The following is a 20472-nucleotide window of genomic DNA, read 5'->3' as shown; positions in this document are numbered from 1 at the left end:
CTAAATCCTCTCACTTCTCGACTTTTCTCATTTGTAAATAAGCAACGTTTGTCCAAGTTAAAACAGAAAGTCTCCATTTGACTGTTGGACTAGAAATTAGAGCTTGTGCAAAATTAAACAAGAACTTGAGAGTATTTTTTCTTTCAAAGCTTAAATAGCAGCACACTTTTCAAAGGCCTGTTGTTTGCAGACCGTTGGAGCTGACTCTCATCCACATACTTGTGTTTAGGAGGTTGGCGCTCTGGTGTTTTTTGGAGCGGGACGCGCTGCAGCTGTCGAACAGACGTTTGTGGAGCGCGGGTTTACTGGAGAGCCTGAGGAGAGGGCAGCGAGGCTTGGGTTTCTGTTTTCTTTGCAGATCCAGCGACTTAAGATGGTGTCTCCGAACGCCCCCGAACCCGAGAACCGGCCGCTCCCGACGTCCCCCGGGCCGACGAGCTCCGCGGACGTGCGGCCTCCCGGACGAAAGCGCGCGCACGCACGCGCGGCCCGTTCTCGTTTGTCATCTGACAAAATTAATCTAGAAAGCAAACAGTCCGTCTTTTGTGCGCGAGGCCCTGTCTCCTGTGGCCGGTGTCCAGTTCTGTAACGAGCAGCAGCTGGCTCCGAGGCCTGTACTCGGGAGCTGCATCCCTCACCCTGATGAATGTGTCATTTGTTGCTTGTTTAGCAGTCGCTTTTGTTCTGGGTCTGAAACCGTCCCCCTCGCGCAAAACGCCGATGGTCCGAGCGCGCACAGCACCCCTCGCTAGAGTTTTGCCTGCTTTTAAAGATGCAAAATGAACGGCCTTCGTAACTGCCGGGGATTTGGACGGAAAACGTTTCTTGGAAGGCGCCTCGGCGTTCGTAGCCAATGAGAGTTCATGCATTCTTGTGTAGTACTTAATAGTAGTTCCTGTTACACCACAGTCATCCATCGCAGATTGGATGACTTCACCCTGCGGTTGTTTTAGTGCTTTATCGGCAGGAGCGGCGCAGTAATAATGCCACGACTTCACAGTTGACATCCAGCGAAGTGATATCTGTTCATGACTTAAGTGGAAATTGTTGGTCATCTCCCTCCGTGTACGGTAACTGAAGAGGGAAAAAAAAACTTTCTTCTGTTTTCTGACTGAAGGCTCTTGGCCGGTCCGTTCGTTTTATTCCTCGCTCATGGAATAGATTTTTACAAATCCGGGCGACTGCAAGTTCATTTCATTGTGCGTAGAGTCAAATTTCTATCTCCTCCTCCAGCTTTCCTTCGCGCTGTATCTTCATAATTGGTGTGTCAGCGACCGTGGAATGCAGGAGAAACTGTTTATCATAAACTACAGTGCAGAAGCATTTTTCTGCTGTTCCCCGGAGAACATATTCATAATAGACTAGCATCTCCAGAATTGGGCTGTAGTGCACATCCGATGTTTTTCTCTGTCCCACTGCGAATAAAACAAATGGGCATCAAGACGTGATATTAGATGTCACACTTTGCTGGAGTCACTGACTGAAGTAAAAAAAAAAAAAAAAATCTTTGTGCTAGATACTCCTCTGTGCCCCTTAGGTCTTTTTTTTTTTTGTCATTTTTCCCTTTAGTGGCCTCTTTCCCCTCCTGAGCTAGTGAGTTTCCTGTCCCAGCTGGAGCAAACCCAGAATGTCCACAGAAGGATTTGGTTCAGAAGAAGAAGAAGAAGCAGGACGACCGTTTTTTGACGTTAAGAATCAGAAAGTCGCACTCGTAGACGAGGACGGCGCAAAACTTCAGGTGTCTGTTTTAAAACACAGGCTGGAATACATCTGATACCATGTGTCAATAAAAGGGGAAGGAAGCAGGTTTAGCCTTGAAGCAAAACAAAGCAGCGCTAAGAACCTGACATCAAACCAGGGCGTGGAGAAAACGAGGAGAGAAATCCTCTGATGATAGTGTGATAGGCTGAAATTTGATCTTTAATGCTTGAAGTCTGAGCCAGAGAAGTGAGTACACAGAGAACAGGAATGCACATTAGGATCATGCGGTACCTTCAATCGTTGCAGTTTCCTTTGAAATAAAACTTACGCTAACCTCAGAGTCACAGTGATAGGCCATTATAATGCTTCTCAGAATCTGTCAAAGTGAGTAATCAGTCTGGGTTTTAAGGCAAAGGTTTGAAATATGAACGGAATATTCACTTCTTCTTTTTTTTGTTTTGTTTTCTACGCTCCTGCTGCAGTAATTTCAGCAGCCTCGGTGCTTTGCATGCTCACCGTGAAGCTGCTTCTTGTAGTGTCGGTGACTCCTCCAGCCCCCGAGTGGGAGCCGGCACAAGAGGTCATGTAGCTGCAGAAGGGAAGGTGAAGGGAGTGTGCAAAGTCCACACAGTCGCTGAAAACAATGGCGCGCTGAAAGTGGGTTAGGGTCACTGAGTTGCTGTAATTATCAGGCAGTTACGTGGTACAATGCGAGGAGCGATACTTTATGGCTTTATTAGTTCAAACCACTTGCACAGCAATCCTTCCTGGCACATACCCTCATGTCTGTAAATATAAATATTTTAGCTAAATTATTTTGACTGGGAGGTTTTCGTTCTAGTCTCTATAACATCTGAGGAAAGCTCACCCCTTCTGTATGTCAGCACTGCAGCAAAGAAGAATGAGTGTAGTTCTTAAGAGTCATTTTAGACCGCAAGAACTTTTTTTTTTATAGTGCCTATAAAGTTTAAGGAAAGTACATCCCTTTCTGTGCATCTGCACTGCAGGAACTTGTAGTACTTTGGGGTCTTTTTTTAGATTGTAGGAACTTTTTCCTTGCTTCTATAAGATCTGGGGAAAGAACTCCAACTTTTCTGCATGTCTGCACCGTGGGAACTGAGAATTGTCGTAGTTTTTAAGGGTCTTTTTAGACCGTTTCCTGTTTTTTAGATCATAGTTCCTGTATGGGCTAGAGAAAGTGTGTCTATACTACATTCACTTGATTATAGTTCTTCCTGGGTTCCTTGTTTAGACTGCAGCCTGCAGGAACCTTTTCATAGTTCCGGTAAGGTGTGTGCATACTTATTGTGTGTGCATACTGCATACTAGATCTGTAGTGTATTTTTAGACTGGCAAAACTCATTTTTCAAAGTTCCTATAAGGTGTGGAGAAGGTAGCCCTATGGAACTAACAATGATTGTAGCTTTTTATCCTACAGGAACCTTTTTATAGTGCCTGTAAGGTCCTGCAAAGTCCTCCACTTTCTCTGTGTTTGCATGGAAGTAACTGAGAAGAATCGTTCTGTTTTCTTTTTAAATAGCTCCTTAAATGACCCTAAAAACTGGAGAATATGCACAAGTGGAACCTTGAGTGACGTAAGTGTTTGGTGACTGGACAAACGCATGAATTCAACTGTGGCATTTGCTCTTTAAAAATCTATGTAAACACTGGGAAACAGTTAACCATGTAAACAACAGCTCTTATCTTCTGAGCGTTCTTTCTTGGTGGTGCAAATGCAACCAGGAGACCTTGAAGATGTGTTTTTTTTTTTCTTAGGGGATCTCCCCAGTGGATAATTATCCTCAGAGGTTCCTTCGGACTTTGTGGTCTGAAAGTGCTTAATGTCAAGGATATACACAAGCACATGGGTACAACAAGGACGCTGACTAGCTGTGTTTTCCCTGACTTTCTTCCCAAAGTGGTGGAGTTTGTTGAGTCAGACAACACTAAGGAACTTTCTCTGTTGTATCTTACATGCACCGATGAATGAACGTATTTACTGAAATTGCGGGACTGTAGACTCCTTTTCTTGGATGTAATTCTAAATCTGTGTGTCACCCACAAAGAACGTGGACAAAGCTGCTGCTGTGGGGAATGTAGAGCACAATGCAACCTGATTTATATACAACATCAGTAGGCGACATCCGATGAAAGGACACCCATTAACCCCCGCTGTCGACCATAAATCCAGTTTAAATGTGTTTGTGTACTAGAACAATAAAGTCATTAGCCGCTAATATGTGTTCCCTTGTGGCTAGCATCTATGACATGAAATATTTTATGACACGGTGCCCACCCTAAAGTCCAACCTGTGACTGCTTTTTGTTTTAGAATAAGTGCAAAATAATTTTCTCTTGTCACGTATATATTCATTATGTGAGGTGTGAGCACTTTTAATTTCACCAAGGAACCATTTCCATGTCACAGTTTGAAACATAACAAATGCCCCGAGGACAAAGTGAACAAGATTGTAGTGAGGTGCTGTTAGTGAGGGGGGTGTGCTTATCTTAAACAAACTCAGAAGCTGGTGATAAAGAAAACCCACCGGTCTTCTGTTTACCAGGATCGGTTGTCCAAACTGTCAGTGCCTGCTTGGGAACTCTTGTTAAATGCATCAGGTCTGTTATCTGGCTGCTTCTAGGTGTGTGGTTACCACTGAGCCTGTGTAGAATAAGATTTCACAGTCTTTTCTGCCCACACAATAGCAGTCGGGTGAACAGAGAACAACGCCTTGGGCTCGGTGACGGACTCTGATTCATATTGTGTACGAGGGGAATAACTTGTTACATAATCAAAGCAATCACATTTGAGGATGATGAAGTTCTGGTGTGAAATCGTGTCGTTACTTGCCAGCTAAATCTTTCAGGGCACTCCTGTCAGTGCGTAAAATGTTGAGATAATAATGGGAAGCCAAACCTTGGTTTTCTCAACATGGCATTGAAGCACGCCATGTTTGGGAGAAAATGCTTTTTCCCATAGTAGAAGGCTTGAAAAAAATTGGTATGTCAACAAAAACTAAGAGGGCCTCTGGTGACATTTTTTTTCCTGTCCCAGTAACCCCGAGAACCATGGGAACTGTAAATACAAGTATGCAGAAATGCTGTCCTTGCCCTCGAGGCTGCAGGCTACACAGACCATGAACAGATTGTTTTAATATGGAGGAAAGTTCACTTTATGCCCATTAGCCGAGGCCATTATGGGGCCATTTTTCCACGTCGGAGAGGAATTCCCATTAAAGATCATTCATTAAGACTGTCTGTGATCTCTTTTTTTTGCAGTAGGGTTTGTAAAGGTCTGTGTGGGAGCATGTAGTGCAATAAGTGAGACACTGGAGAAATGTTTTACAGCCCACTGATGTGTTGCAGACATGGAAATTATATCTCCCTTGCTCACCTCCATTTTGATTCTTCAGCCCCTATAGCAGATTGACTCCTGGTGATTTTAAAGCTGCTACATTTAACAGATGAGTAATCAAGCTGGTTTCAGTGTTGAAATTAACTATATATTTTAAATTTTGGACAGAGTTTCCGATTTATTTAAGCATTTTGCCAAGGCTGGTGCGCTCTTTATGCTGCTCTTTCTGATGCATTTGTGTGGTGGGAACATGAGCCAAGAAGAGCCTAATTTAATATTCATGAATTTAATGTCTATGTTTATACCTATATATAGTAAGCCTGTCTCCGACGTATTCAAAATTACTACAACTCAGATATCTCCTGCAGCGCACACAGTACAGTGCACTAATTGCCATGATTTAGCTTTCGTTGTGTTTTTATGGTCTAAGCTGATAGCGAACACCTGCTGATCATGTTTGCTTCCAGCAGCCAGAGAGGTCACGCTCTCAATTCCTCTGAAAGGCTTTCTTTTAACAACATGGCTCTACTGTTAATTATCTTATGGCTTAGGAAATTAAAATTCGGCTTAACCTAATTATCCAAAGGTACATGATCAGTGGACAAATATCGGGTATGATCTCAAGGTCAGACGTGACCAGCATTGGGGAGAGTTATAGTACTCATAATTGATTACTAAAACCACTGTCATTGGTAAATTTATCCTTTGAAATCTTATATATATACATCAAACTAACGTAATCTTCTTTTATTTCAGGATTCCGCAAAATCAGCCTTGATGATCTGCGCAAGGCCTACATCGTCAAGGATGTGCAACAGTACATCCTTCACAGGCTGGATCAGGAGGAGGCCCTGAGGCAGCACCTGACCAAGGAGACGGCCGAGATGCTCAACCAACTTCACATTAAAAGCAGCGGTTGTTTCCTGTACCTGGAGCGCGTGCTGGATGGCGTGGTGGAGAACTTTATCATGCTTCGCGAGATCCGTGACATCCCTGGCACTCTCAATGGCCTCTATCTGTGGCTCTGCCAGAGACTATTTGTCAGAAAACAGTTTGCCAAAGTCCAACCAATTCTCAATGTAATCCTTGCAACTTGCAGGCCACTCACAGTCAAGGAACTGTACCACGCAGTCTGGACCAAAAACATGACACTGACTATGGAAGAGTTTCAGAAAAAGATGGACATTCTCTCCAAGTTGTTGGTTGATGGCCTTGGGAGTACTAAAATCCTTTTTCACTACAGTTTTGCAGAGTGGCTACTGGATGTTAAACATTGCACCCAGAAGTATTTGTGCAATGCAGCAGAGGGACACAGAATGTTGGCCATGAGTTACACTTGTCGGGCAAAGCAACTCAAACCACTCGAAGTGCAAGAATTTGCACTGCACCTTGTCAATTCTAATTTGCAGATTGAGCCATTTAATCTGGCTCTTTGGATGGTTTGGAATGGGACTCCTGCTAAAGACTCCCTGAGCACCTCCATACCAAGAGAACAGGAGGTTTTGCAACTTCTGGTCAAAGCTGGAGCTCATGTTAACAACGAGGACGACCACGCTTCATGTATTGTACAGCAGGCCCTAGAAAGAGAGGACTCAATACGGACATTACTTGACAACGGGGCATCTGTGAATCAGTGCGACTCCAGTGGAAGAACGTTGCTGGGCAATGCTGCGTACAGTGGAAACCTTGACGTTGTTAACTTACTCATATCTAGAGGGGCAAACATGGAGCTAGAAGACAACCATGGACAAACGGCACTTACGCTTGCTGCGAGGCAGGGCCACACCAAAGTGGTCAACTGCTTAATTGGCTGTGAGGCCAACATAAACCACACAGATCACGACGGTTGGACTGCCCTGCGCTCAGCAGCCTGGGGCGGACATTCGGAAGTTGTGTCCGCTCTGCTTTATGCCGGCGCCAAAGTGGACTGTGCTGATGCTGACGGCAGAACTGCTTTGAGAGCTGCCGCTTGGGGAGGTCACGAGGACATTGTGTTGAACCTTCTTCAGCATGGAGCTGAGGTCAACAAAGCAGACAATGAAGGAAGAACAGCTCTCATTGCTGCAGCATACATGGGACACAGAGAGATTGTTGAGCACCTACTGGACCATGGGGCTGAGGTTAATCATGAAGATGTTGATGGGAGGACCGCCCTTTCAGTTGCTGCTCTCTGTGTTCCTGCTAGTAAAGGCCACGCGTCAGTTGTGAGCCTTTTGATCGACAGAGGAGCAGAGGTTGACCACTGTGACAAAGACTGCATGACTCCCCTTCTCGTAGCTGGCTATGAAGGACACGTAGATGTAGTTGATCTGCTTTTAGAAGGCGGAGCCGATGTTGATCACACTGACAACAATGGGCGCACCCCTCTTCTGGCTGCTGCATCAATGGGCCACGCATCGGTTGTCAACACATTACTTTTCTGGGGGGCTGCTGTTGATAGCATCGACAGCGAGGGAAGGACTGTGCTGAGCATCGCGTCTGCTCAGGGAAACGTGGAGGTGGTCAGGACTCTGCTGGACAGAGGTCTGGATGAGAATCACAGGGATGACGCAGGCTGGACCCCGCTACACATGGCTTCATTTGAGGGTCACCGCCAAGTGTGTGATGCCCTTATTGAACAAGGTGCCCGTTGCACGGAGGTAGATAATGATGGTAGAATACCCCTGATATTAGCTGCACAAGAGGGACATTACGACTGTGTGCAAATTCTTCTGGAAAACAAGTCATGCATTGACCAGAGAGGATATGATGGGAGGAATGCTCTCAGGGTAGCTGCACTAGAAGGTCACAGGGACATTGTTGAACTGCTACTGAGCCACGATGCTGACATAGATTACAAAGATGCAGACGGACGCCCAACACTCTACATACTGGCACTTGAAAATCAGCTGGCCATGACAGAGTATTTCCTTGAAAATGGAGCAAATGTGGAGGCTTGTGACACCGAGGGAAGAACGGCCCTCCACGTATCCTGCTGGCAAGGGCATGTTGAAATGGCGAGGCTGCTGATTAACTATCATGCTGATGTGAATGCCTGTGACAATGAGAAGCGATCTGCCCTCCAGTCGGCTGCATGGCAAGGCCATACAAAAGTTGTGCAGTTTTTGATAGAGAATGGCACCCATGTGGATCACACATGCAACCAGGGAGCAACAGCACTAGGCATCGCTGCTCAGGAGGGTCACATCGAAGTTGTGCAGATACTTCTGGAAAACGGTGCCGACCCCAACCACGCCGATCAGTTTGGACGGACGGCAATGAGGGTGGCAGCCAAAGGTGGCCATTCAATGATCATAAAACTTCTGGAAAAATACGGAGCCACAACTCTTAACGGCTGCAACCCCTCCCCAGTGCATACCATGGAAGAAAAAACGCCATTGGCAGTGACTGGTAAAATGCAGTCCCTCACCATCAAATCAAGTAGTTCTGGCAGCACTGGGGCAGGAGATATGCAGTCGTCTGGACGCGGTCTAACCAACGGGCCTGTCCATGCCTTCAGCTCACCATCAGAATCTCCTGATTCAACTGTAGATAGACAGAAATCCTCCCTGTCAAATAATTCCCTCAAGAGCTCCAAGAACTCGTCCTTGAGAACCACATCGTCTACAGCCACAGCGCAGACTGTGCCAATCGACAGCTTTCATGGACTGACTTTTACAGAACAAATTCAGCAGCACTCACTGCCTCGCAGCCGGAGCAGACAGTCTATTGTGTCCCCTTCCTCTACGACAAAATCCATCGGTCAGCAACCGTCATCTCCATCCAATGACTTTGACTGGTCTCAGCTGAAACCTAGTCTGAAGTCGGCAAAGGGAACCAAAACCGGCAACGGGACGTCAAATGGCAAAGCAGCACTGGGAGACAAGAAGAAGATCAAGAACAGCGGATCAACCCAAGGCCAGGTTTTGGAGTACGAGATGACCCAGTTCGACAAGAGGATTGCCCTCAACAAATCAGTAGCCAACATCGCCGTGAAGGACCCTCATTGTAAGATCATGATCGGTAGTTCACTACAGCAGGAAAGGGTGCAATGCCAAGATCAGTTATTCATCCAGCAACAGAGCTGTTCTGAGAAGAGGAGGAATGGGATCATGACCAACCCCAACTATCATCTTCAGGGCAATCAGGTTTTCTTGAGTAGGGTGTCGGTTCCTCGGACTGTGCAGAACAGAGGCCACCAGGATGTTCTAGAGAACTATCCCATAGGGGAAACAGAGCTAAGCCTTAAACAAGCCCTGAAACTGCAGATTGAAGGATCAGACCCTGGGTTTAACTACAAAAAGGAGACTCCATTATAGCTGGTAAGAGACGCTTTTCAAAAAATAATCCTCCAGTATGAGCTGTTGTTGAAATACATCAAGCATGTGTATAGAAGTGTAAATCATGGCCGAGGTGATAGCGTATGCTTTTGGCTTATCTGGTCATTTACAGGTTAATATCTCTAAAAAAAATATAGTTGCACTCCACAGAACCGTCATTAGAAGAATTAAGTCAGAGCTACATGAAGAATGCCTTAATCTGGAAAAGCAGATGTTTTCCTCCAAAACAAAACCTTAACCCAAATCATTCCTGTGCTGTTTCAGATGTCTTGAATGCCATTCGTCATGCAGCCGTTGGAGGGAATGTGCCAAAGCAACTGTTTTCATCTGCATAAAAATCCTAGCTCCATTATTCATTGTTTTTTTTTTTTGTTTTTTTTTTCTTTCCATCTGTGGGAGACCTCAAAAATAATACCTAGGGAGGATTGTTGATTGCTGCCTGAGGCTTATGTGAACTGATACTTTGACGTGCCTACATCTGTTACAGCCTTCTTCGTGTATTCATGCAAGCTATCATTTTTAATTTAATGTAATGCTATTTAATAAACAGTGTATGCACTTTTAAAAAGAGTAAAATGACAGACATGCATTTGTTTTATTCACTTCGTATCCCATCCATGTTTTATCAAAGTTTGAAACATACCAATGCTTTTTTTTCTTTCTTTTTTTTTTTTTTAAATATATATATTATGTTTGTTCTGTCGTCTTTTTAACACTGACAGCAATGTGCCACTGCGTACATTGTCACAATACAGAGGACTTAACAGCAACTGATGCCATGGCAAAAGATTTAAACCGCAATGATAGTCTGCCTTTCTAGAGACCCCAAATAATCTGTGTTAACTTTGATCAGTGTGCTAAACCTATGTTGTGTGTGATATGTTAATAGCTACGGCAGTTTACTTCACAAGTATATACAAGCGTATTTATTTTTTCTGGAAAAAAGCCACTTTTGTTTTTTTTTGCATTACGTTCTATCATGGTGCTGTGTTCAGAAGTTGCCTGCAGTTATTTTCGCACTCCCGATTTTGTTGGCTTTGTGCGTTGTGTATTATTATCTAAGAAAGAGGGACATTCATTGAGCAAAAAAGAAAAAAAAAAAACTTTCATTTTGTCCCTATGGGATTTTTTCAGTTGTCGTGTTGTGTGTTTATGTTTCCGCGTGTGCGTAAAGAATATTTAAATAACTCATCGTGTACCGTCGGCAGAGGTTTGGTGCTGAACGCAACGATTTCAAGTGAAAGCAGTGATTTAAAATAAATAAATGAAAAATGCATTTGTCCGCAGAGTTATAGCCTACTGCACCGCAACAAAACAAAACCTGAGCTTTCCTTATTGTCGTGTGGTTCATTTACGGTAATTCCTGCTGGACTTTTCAGGGGCATGACACACACACATTGAAAAAAAAAAAAAAAAAAAAAAAAAAGGGTTCAGCCATTAAGACAACTCCTAGCTGTTAGTGTGTGAAATGCGGATTTGTAAAGCCAAAGTTGAAGCAGCATACTGCGTTCCACCTCCTGCCCCTTTGAGAAGTAGAGTATCGGTTCAACGGGACTGAGGACGGAGGGGGAGGATGTGACACTGAGGGAACTGTAACATCTGTTTCTCATGAACTGCGTGGAGCTGCGTTAGCGTTTACAGGCTGTGTCATATTTTTGCAGGCTTTTCATAATGTTAACAGTGAGCTATTTTTTGCCAAGAGCCGGGATCGCTGGGAGGGGAGGGATGTAGGGATGAAGGGGGGGGGGTAGTAGAAACCTATCGCATGCACAAACACTTCTAAGCCCTAGTGGAAGCTCACAGCTCTTCAGTACTACAGTAAGGATTCAAGGCAGGTCTAGAAGCAGTGCTTGGACAAAACATACTGTACAGTCTTATAGAGCAGTTCTCTTGTTTGTCTTGACTGTGTTTTGTCCGTCACCTTTGATTTGACTGTGAGTAGGATTGTAAATAGCTTACCATGTACATTCATCTTTCATTTAAAAAGAATTCCTGTATTATATGAAGCGGAATTTTCTGATGTATATTAAAGTGCTTAATAAACATATTTGCTTTACTGCTGAAAAATGGAAAAGCCTTTGCTATTTTATTGACTCGTCAACAGAGATGGATGTGGAGCCACAGACTGTATTAATATGGAACAATTCTTCAAACTTAAGCAAGTAGAGCGCCCACTGGTGTCTGGCTGCAGTATAGGTCGTAAGCTCCACCCCCTCCATTTTTAGTGGATGGGACCTTTTTTTTTTCTAGGATGGTTTCTGTCATTTTGGGTGGTTAATATAATGTTGATGCACATTTCAAGGGTCATTTTCTTTGGATAAGTTTTATTTAGTTATTTCACGCTATGGGAACCGGATGTGACATAATGGTGGCCATCAGTTGCCATGCCAACCGCTCCGTAAAGTTGACTAACTGCTGGGACTATATTCACTTACCTGCTACACTCTGTCTCATTGGATGGACGATTTGACCAAAGGAGGACACAGAGGGACACAGAGACAGTCTGCTTTGTCTTTATCAAGTGAAGCGTCTTCCTACAAAGACACTACGAGAAGTAAGTGGAAGCTACTGTGGAGGGTAACGTCGTAAATGCCGCAAACTGCTACTGCTAAGTTAGCTAGCGGTTAGCTAACTCAGTTAGCATGGAATCTCCCCATAACTTATCGTAATTTCAATCACAATTTAGTCTAGCCCATGACGTTATCGAGGCTGAAACTGATAATACATTACTTATTAATCTTACCTGATATCAAGCCAGTCCCTGTAGGATTACACGGACCGCTTTTTATGGTTATTGCAGCCAAAAATGCCTGATTTTGCCGAAGATTTTCCCAAAACATTACAATGAAAGTTGCGCGGTTTTATTTATTTATTTATTTATTTTTTTATTTATTTTTTATCATTATTATTATTATTATTTTGGGTTTTTGTTGCGATTACATGGTAGGAGAAAGGGAAGTTTTCCCTTTTTTTAAAAAAAATAAAAGAGTAATATGTAAAATATTATGTTATTTCTGTAAAAAAAAACAAACAAAAAAAAGAACAGACGCCGGAAAAAAAAAGTCCTATAAATAACCTTACCAGCATGACAAATAAAAGATAACCAGGACTACAAAAATGCTGAAAAACAGGCTCTACTTATGCAAATTGCTGTTGGTTGCAACTGTTGGTTGGAAGCTGTCAATAACGTCATGCCTCAGCCTCCATACAAGAAAAACAAACATGAGTACAGGTGTGCAAGTCATCTACGACTGGCAGTGGCTGGTATGCAATAAAACTTCAAGTTAGTGTTTTTGCTTTTTCGGGTTTGACTCCCCAAAAATCCATTAAGACGACATTTTCGCTGCTGGTAGTGACAGCGTTTCGCCCCAAGCTTCCCTCTGTTTTGCCTCCAGTTAACGTTGTGGTGTCACGGTGACGTACGCCATGAAGGGGTCATTAGTTCAGAGGATGTCTACCGTTTTTTTCTTGAGGACGGATAATAAAACGGTCGGTTAGAGAAAGATTGGAGGGGGAGAAGTTGGGGGGGGGGGCGACGATTACCAGGAACTGACAAGTCTGCACCATCACAGATATCTGTTTGCATCTGTTTCCTCTTTTTTTTTAATCCGGAGGCTTCTTTTATTCACTGAGGGAGTTTGTTTTTTTTGGACCCCCTCCACTCCAACCTACCCACCCACGACGCATTCTGAAACCACAGCCGTTAATACCTACTTCACTGTTGGTCATTTGACTCAGGAGGGGGTGGGATGGTGGTGGAGGGGGGGGGGGGTCAAACCAGGACACTGCAGGCATCACAACACATGGATCAAACTGAAGTGGAACAGACAATTGTGCCAAGTGCCTTCGCTGCTCACCCCCGACCCCACCCCCGCTCCAGTTCACCCGGTTCATCCGAGCCGAAAGCGAGCTGCGAGAGAGATCAAACGGAGGTTTTATTTCATAGTTTTACACTTCAGAATACTTTTACTGGCTTCCTCGATTAACCTTATTAAGATTCAGAATAGACGGAGAGCATTCAGGGACAATCTTCAGCTGCGTTTCAAAAGCATTTAACCGAATTAGCTGCATTTGACTGAAAACCTGGCAAAGTTGCATGAGATCGACTAATTGGGCTTAATTTCCAACACCCCAAAATTTCACGACATGAAAGCGGTCGAGGGACCCGTTCGTGCGCTCGGGCCTTCGGCGCAACCTTTTTCCTCTCTCTGTTTCTCTCCGTGTTTTCGGAGGGTGGGTGTTAATGAGCGAGCCATCTGGTTCTGATGTCATGTAGCGCGCGCTGTCCAAGTTTTGGAGGATCTCCTCCTGAACCCGCCGCCGCCAATGGCCACATCTGGTTCTTCTCCACCCATGCCCTTGTTTTGGATACAGCGCTAACAAGCTGCCTCGTGATGAACGCGGCGCGGCGACGGCGGCGGCCGGTGGCGGCGGCCAGCTCCTTCCCTTTTTCAAACCCGATGGCCTTGGTCTGCGGGCCGCGTCTCACTCCAGAAAAACACTTGAGGGGAAAGATTTATCTGATTAGCGCCGTAGCCGGGAGATGCAATGTTTTCGTGCTGTGAATGCACCGATCAGGCGTAACATTATGACCATCTTTCTAATATTGCGTGGGGGTCTCCAAAGAGTTGTGGAACAACTGGAACAAATTGTTGACGATCTTTTAGAAGTGAAGGTTTTTACCAAATTTGAATAAATGAGGTTAATACAATTCAAGTAAATCGCACACATTAGTGGATTTGTTGATTAATGTGTATGTATTTTCAGTGTTAATCTAATAAATCAGCAATGTAATGGCCTTTTACACCGACTAGGTTACATAACATTATGACTGCCTTCATACTATTGTGTAAATCTCACTTGTGCCTCCAAACAGTTGGGACTCATCAGGGAAAGGACATGGAACCTCTGAGGGTGTCTTGTGGTGTCTGGCGACACAATATAGTCAGTGGAGGCCTTTAAGGGGAGGGGTCTCTCTGGATCATCCCACAGATACTTGATCAGTTTGGGATCTAGTGAATTTGGAGGGTGACTAAGAATCATTACAGACACTGTTTTTGTGTGTGTGAGGCTGCATCCTGCTTTGAATGGCTGCTGCCATCAAGGAGTGTCATTGCTGTGGGGTAGTGGGGGTGTGTGGTCTGGTCTAGGTGGGTGGTGCATGTCTAAGTAACAATGACACGAATGAATGCCAGGTCCAAAAGTTTCCCTGCAGAACGCTGAATTGTCACAAGATGGTCGATGTTATTTGCTTCTCCTGTCTGTGGTTTTAATGCTGTGGCTGATCGGTGTATGATTCAGGGTAATTGTCAAATCAAACAAAAAAAAAAAAAAAAAAAGAAAAAGAAAGAAAAACACAGTTCATTCTCGCGTCCTTGTGTGGAACACATTTTCCAGATTGTCTTGGGATGAAAGATCTTCCCAAGAATGCAAACACTGAAAAGATTTCGCTTGAGTTTGGCAGGTCTGCGCTTCTGGCATCTTCTAAACTCCTGAACTGCTCTATGATCACATGTGCTGCGCTTTAGTTGATCCCAGTACAGATGTTATCCCAAGACAACAGTACATTTAGACTTTTTGACAAGCCAGTGTGTACCGCAGCTTCGGTACAAGACCTGGATTTTCCAAAATACCCTTTTTTTTTCAGATTTTTTTCAGATTTAATTTTTCAAGGTTTAGAAAATGGGGCAAATGAAATATGCATATGACATTGGCACATATCAAATAATTATTCATGTAATATACTAATCAGATAAATGAACATCTGTTCACTTGGTTTGACAGTTTTTGACAGATTTTATAAGTTAGAGAAGTTAAAACTTGCTATTGGCCATAAAAGTGATCTTGTCAGAACATTTTTATTCTCTCAACGTTAACAGCTCTTCTGGGAAACGGGCATTTGTACAAGCATAAATGGTCAAATTCGGGGGATCGGTGCCAGCAGCGATTTGGTGAGTAGGCAGCCAAGTGGCAGACTCGTGGAGACATTTTATAAAGGGGTATTTAAATCTGTCCATCCATTTTTATAATGACACAAGTGCAGCCATGCAGAGCCCTTCATCATACTGGCTTTACAATTAGATTGGCTGGAGCTGCTGTTCAAACTGTGAACTGGAAAAAAAAGTGTTTTTTTTTCACCTAAAATCACAGCAATTACATGTCGTTGGACCTTAAGTAGTTATAGGAGTGTTATATTATTTTCACACAATTTAGAAGTTAGAAGATGCTATTTTTGTATCTTAACTTATCCAGAAACACTTTTCTTTTCCTGTTATTAGCAAAGTCCTGTTTCAGATTCACGCATTTTCTCTTAAAGTGACATTACATAAAGTCTAAGGAAACAAACAACTCATCGATTCACTTCGAATGAAAAACTGATCCCTCAAACTCTCCACCGGCACCACTGTTACACTACAGCATTTACAGCTATCCGATAATTAGCACCTGTTAATTATGTCACTGATAAGTGCGCTGATAATTAAGTCAGAATAAATTAATTGCTTTTTGTCCCACAGTTAAATCACCAGTCTGTAGCAAGAGATTTTTCAAGTTCTTCTTTTGATTACAAAATTGTACAGCCACATCTTCAGCTCCCGTGTCCCGAGAGGAACTACTATCACGAGTGAAGGTGGTCATTGTTAAAGCTACGCTAACTGGACGAGCAACAAAGTTGCAGAACAGCCCATGGTGTTGCTCCAGTGCTTGTTGACAGTGTTATGTTGTCAGCCATTTAAAAATTAACTGGTGTAACAAATATCTGTGAGAGGTCGACTTCTGGGACTCGCACTGTGACTCATAGAACCGGGTTTACATTTGTAACTACTTTTAAAACTCCCAACAGCCATCAAAGTAACTGTAAAACCCTGATATCTCTGAACCTCTGGACGTAGACACAGAGCCGCCGATATTGATCTAAAACCCCACCATGCTCCTGGAGATACATTATGATCGCTTTATGCCGCGGAGCAGCATAAATATGGGTTATAGCTCCAATAAAGTTTTTGGACTCCCACAATGCCAACAAGCTGTAATCACAGAGCTAGTTTCAGATGCTCTTGTGACAGCCAGCCTACTGGGTTTTATGCTCTTTGCTGGCAACTGTTCAAACGGAGAGCATTTGAGTTGAACGAGGGCATTCTAGTTTGGATTTGTGTCAGGTTAACACAGCAGGCGGGGACAGGGAGCATTCATTTATAGCTGTATGGCTAAACGCATACGCAGCTCTGAGATCCGTCAGAAGCACTGAAAGCACTTTAAGGAATTCACATTATACACAAGGAAGAATTTCAAAGGGTATTTCTTCAATATCGACCGCAGGGCAGCGTTAAATGAAAAGTTGAATTCAAATTTGAGGGTGAAAAATGGCTTTGAAAGCAGCCTCCGCTCAGCAACAATGCAGCAACTCGGAGGCAACAAAGCTGGAGAATGGGAGATTACCGACGCACTGTATTCCTCTTTGTTGCCTGTTTACATAATCCCTAGTCTCTCATCAAGGAGGCTGGATGAAAAGCTTTCATCAGCTCTCTTTGGAAAACCTGTTTTCTTCTTTGAAACTCAACCCAGGGGCCCCGGCGCTGGATACAGGTGTTCCACTTTCACTAAACGCCAAACAGGATACGCAGCACACCTGACAGTAAAATCTTTAAGTCAAAAAGCCCGGCTCTGCAGAGGCAAAACACTGAAGCGGGCCCCTCCTTTGAGCCTGAGTGGGTTGACTATAGTGCACCGCCATACAAAGCATCATTAATCATTACGGTTAAAGCCAAGGACAATAAATGGACTCAAGCTCTACACTGTAAAAAAAAAGCCTGTAGCTTCGAATGCTGAGATATTCTGGAAGGAGACAAAAGCCTCCAAAACACAGAGTTTAGTATTTCATAGCTTCACGCACTCTTTCCATCAGTCATTCACACATGAAAACCTTGCATTTCCAAAATGTCAGCTTTGGAGAAAGTAAGAAAAATGGCATTGTTTACAGCATGACAGTCCAGCTTTGAGAACAGTGAGGGCTTTTCAGGCAAATTCCCCAAACCCGTGGGGTCAGAAACTTTCCCAGCACATGAGGCACGTAATCCTCCAACTCATAACTGTTGGGAGTGATGACACACAGAAAAAGTGGAATCTGAAAGAAGCAGCTGGGAATGTAAAGGTAAATAATGACCTACGAGACTGAAACATTATGAACCAGAGAGTGAGCGTTTCATTAAACCATGAAAAATGCAGAGGACTAAAAATGAAAGCAGCCGTGATTAGCTTGCAGCAATGTTTCAGTGGCCGAGGCAAACTGTGAGATACCGAATGTGCCAGGTCCAATAGCTTTCTGGTAGCTATTCCATTTCTGAGGGACAAAGAGACTGAAAGCCAATTTTCCAAGACCCCCCAAGAATTTCCAAATTGCTGAAATTGGCAGTCACATTAAATTTTAGAACTAAAAGAGTCCAGTGAGACGCAATAAATGGCTTTTCTTGGAAGTCTTAAATGGAAGGGTTTGCAGCACTATTCGCACCAATAAGACAAAAAATATTTTAGCAGGCTGGCGTTCTAAAGACGGTAGTGTCAGTCTGTGCCTTGACAAAGACTCAATGAACCAAAAGTGCCAAATACTTGTGGCAGTTACGAACCCTAAAGTCTTTGGTGATTTGACTCTTCAGTGTGCGCTCTCCGTCCTGAAGTTGACGTTACCAGCAAAATGTCTGGATACTGCAACTGCTGGATGTAGTGCCAATTCATTTAATAGAGACATTACGGCCTTGCTGTTCCTCTTTCCATCAAATAATGATAACTCGCATCCAGTTAATATAAATAATAAATAAACAACTAACACAGGTTGTCAGATTTTTTGATTTTTCAAATGTTAGCATCCTAACATGATAAACTAAGATTATTTTAACAAACATCAACATCAGTGTAAGCATGTTAGCATGTCAACGGTCATCTGTCTTGAAATGACAACATGCTTCCCCAACCAGCACTTGAGGTCTGATCTCAGTTTTGTTCTCTGTATGCAAATGAACACGTTTTGGCTTATTTATTTCTCTCCAACGGGACGTCAGTTATATTACCTGACCTGTAGACCTGCACAAAGCGCAGATTATAACGTGAACCCTAAAAAAACATCCATACATGTCATACAAGTTCACTTTGCTAGCTGACTGGCTATCAGTAATTAAGCACATGTTGATATATTTTAGTGTCCTTAGCTAACATGCTAATATTAGCATCTTGACTCACATATACACAAGATTTTTGTATGTATTGGGTACAGTGACGAGTAGCACCTGGATACAAGTTATACCCCCATTAACAACCAGGCTCTCGGACAAGAACAGGACCCAACAATGAACCTTGAGGAACTACTTAAACTCAGATTGTACAATTTCAGCCAAAGCATACTGGCACTTCCTTTAAATGTATATTTTTTTGGTCGTACTAAACCAAACACCTGGCCGATCAATAAACACGACAGCACAAGATTCATTTTCATCTCCGCTCATTGGCATCATATGACCCTCCCCCTAAAGCCCAAAGCCCCTTCCTCCCCAGTTTTACTGTAGCTGAACTTTATGAGTTCAGCACAAACAGAACAATGAGAAGCAGATTTGCTTAAATGCAGTGTTTGTCCGTAAAGCTGAGAAAAGTGAGCACCACCTGGGTGTTTTATTGGCTCTGAGCTGCTAAATCGGCTTATTATGCAGAGCTATTATCGCCGGGAGTTGAGGAAATTTCAGCCTTGGCAAAGATTTTCTCTTTCGTTCACTCCCTCTCGCTACCTGGCTCTCTGTTCTCTCTCTGTCTTTGGCTCTGTTTCCTTTCTTCTCTTCTTCTTTCATGCCCTGTCTGTGTTTTCAGTCTCTCCCATTCTACCGTCTTTGCTTTTCGCTGCTTATTCGATCATTCCCGAGCTTTGCTTTCTTTCTCTTTCAGACTTTGCTTCTTTCTCTGATTTGTCATGTCCGCCTCCTCTGTCTGTTCCTTGCCCTCCGCTGCCTTTTGCTGTCCCTCCCTCCCCCTGTTTCCTCCCCCCCCTCCCCCAGCCAGTAGCGAGCAGTCTTCGCCGCGGCTGCTGCAGGGTTCATGTCAGGACAAAAGCTTGTTGCTGCTGTTGCTGCTGTTGCTGCTGTTGCACATGCACTGTTTGTCGAATCAATGTCTTGGGTGTAGCGGTGCCCGGGGACAGATGGAGAACAGTGAAGAAAAAAAAAATAAAAACAAAGACATTCTCTGAGTTCCACTGGCAACGCAAAAGAATAGGAAGAAATTTTGAAACGACAAGCCAGGCTGAGACTGTGATGCCTCATGATATCACAAATAAATGCTGTTCAACCATTTGGACGCCCTCTTGGCTTCAATTTTTGCGAACTGTTTGCACCGCCTTGCTTCTGCCAATATTTAAATTTGTGTTGTCGAGAGCGCTTAACAGATTTGACCTAATTTGACTTTTGCAGCAGATGTTGTTCAACGTGTCTCCAGCAAAAGAGAGAGGAGATATGTGACGACATGACAATGACACAACGACGTGAAAGGAAATCATTCTGTGGGGGCAAATCTGCAGCAGGAAAAAAAAAGACTGCTTGGTATTAAACATTAAAGACTGGACTGAACCAGTATGTTTCACTATTCTAGCAGCATTTCTCCCGGGGAAGGGTAATGCTGGCCATGTCTACTGCCTCTCCAACACTTAGGTTGAAATATTTCAATACCTACTGAATATATTTACATGAAATCTATCGTTAGTATCCTTAGTGCCCTGACTTTCCATCAACATCAGATCATCCAAAAGATATCCACTTTAATCCGAGATACATCAACAGATAATTCCCTTCAGCCTTCATTGCGTTGTTATTATTGTTTGCAGGCTAATATGCGTTGTTTTCGTGTGTGCTAACATTTGCATTCAGTGTACAGCACGGCAGACACCAGATGCTAGAAGAGTGGCTAACAAAACGCAATGATACTTTCCATATGTGAGACATTTTAAAGTGGGGACGATTCCGGGTAATTTTGACCAGCAATTTAGCCCTAAAAACCCCAACAGCAACTAATATCTATATTTTATTGGGGTATTCTGGGTTTACCTCAGAGAGTCTTTAAGTTGCTA

General features: G+C 43.5%; 1 protein-coding gene across 1 annotated transcript in view; it reads left to right on the top strand.

The window, feature by feature from the left end:
* Window positions 1-10773, top strand: part of ankrd50 (ankyrin repeat domain 50) — a 37098-nt gene extending 26325 nt beyond the window's left edge. The window contains exons 4-5 of the mRNA XM_047584867.1: window positions 5812-9356; window positions 9639-10773. Coding sequence (XP_047440823.1) covers window positions 5812-9353 — 3542 coding nt within the window. The 3' untranslated portion in view covers window positions 9354-9356; window positions 9639-10773. The remainder of the gene's footprint in view (window positions 1-5811; window positions 9357-9638) is intronic.
* The last annotated feature ends 9699 nt before the right edge of the window (window positions 10774-20472 follow it).

This window comes from Mugil cephalus, chromosome 5 (assembly GCF_022458985.1).
Source record: "Mugil cephalus isolate CIBA_MC_2020 chromosome 5, CIBA_Mcephalus_1.1, whole genome shotgun sequence".
NCBI lineage: Eukaryota > Metazoa > Chordata > Actinopteri > Mugiliformes > Mugilidae > Mugil > Mugil cephalus.
This window is presented reverse-complemented; position numbering and strand designations above follow the sequence as displayed.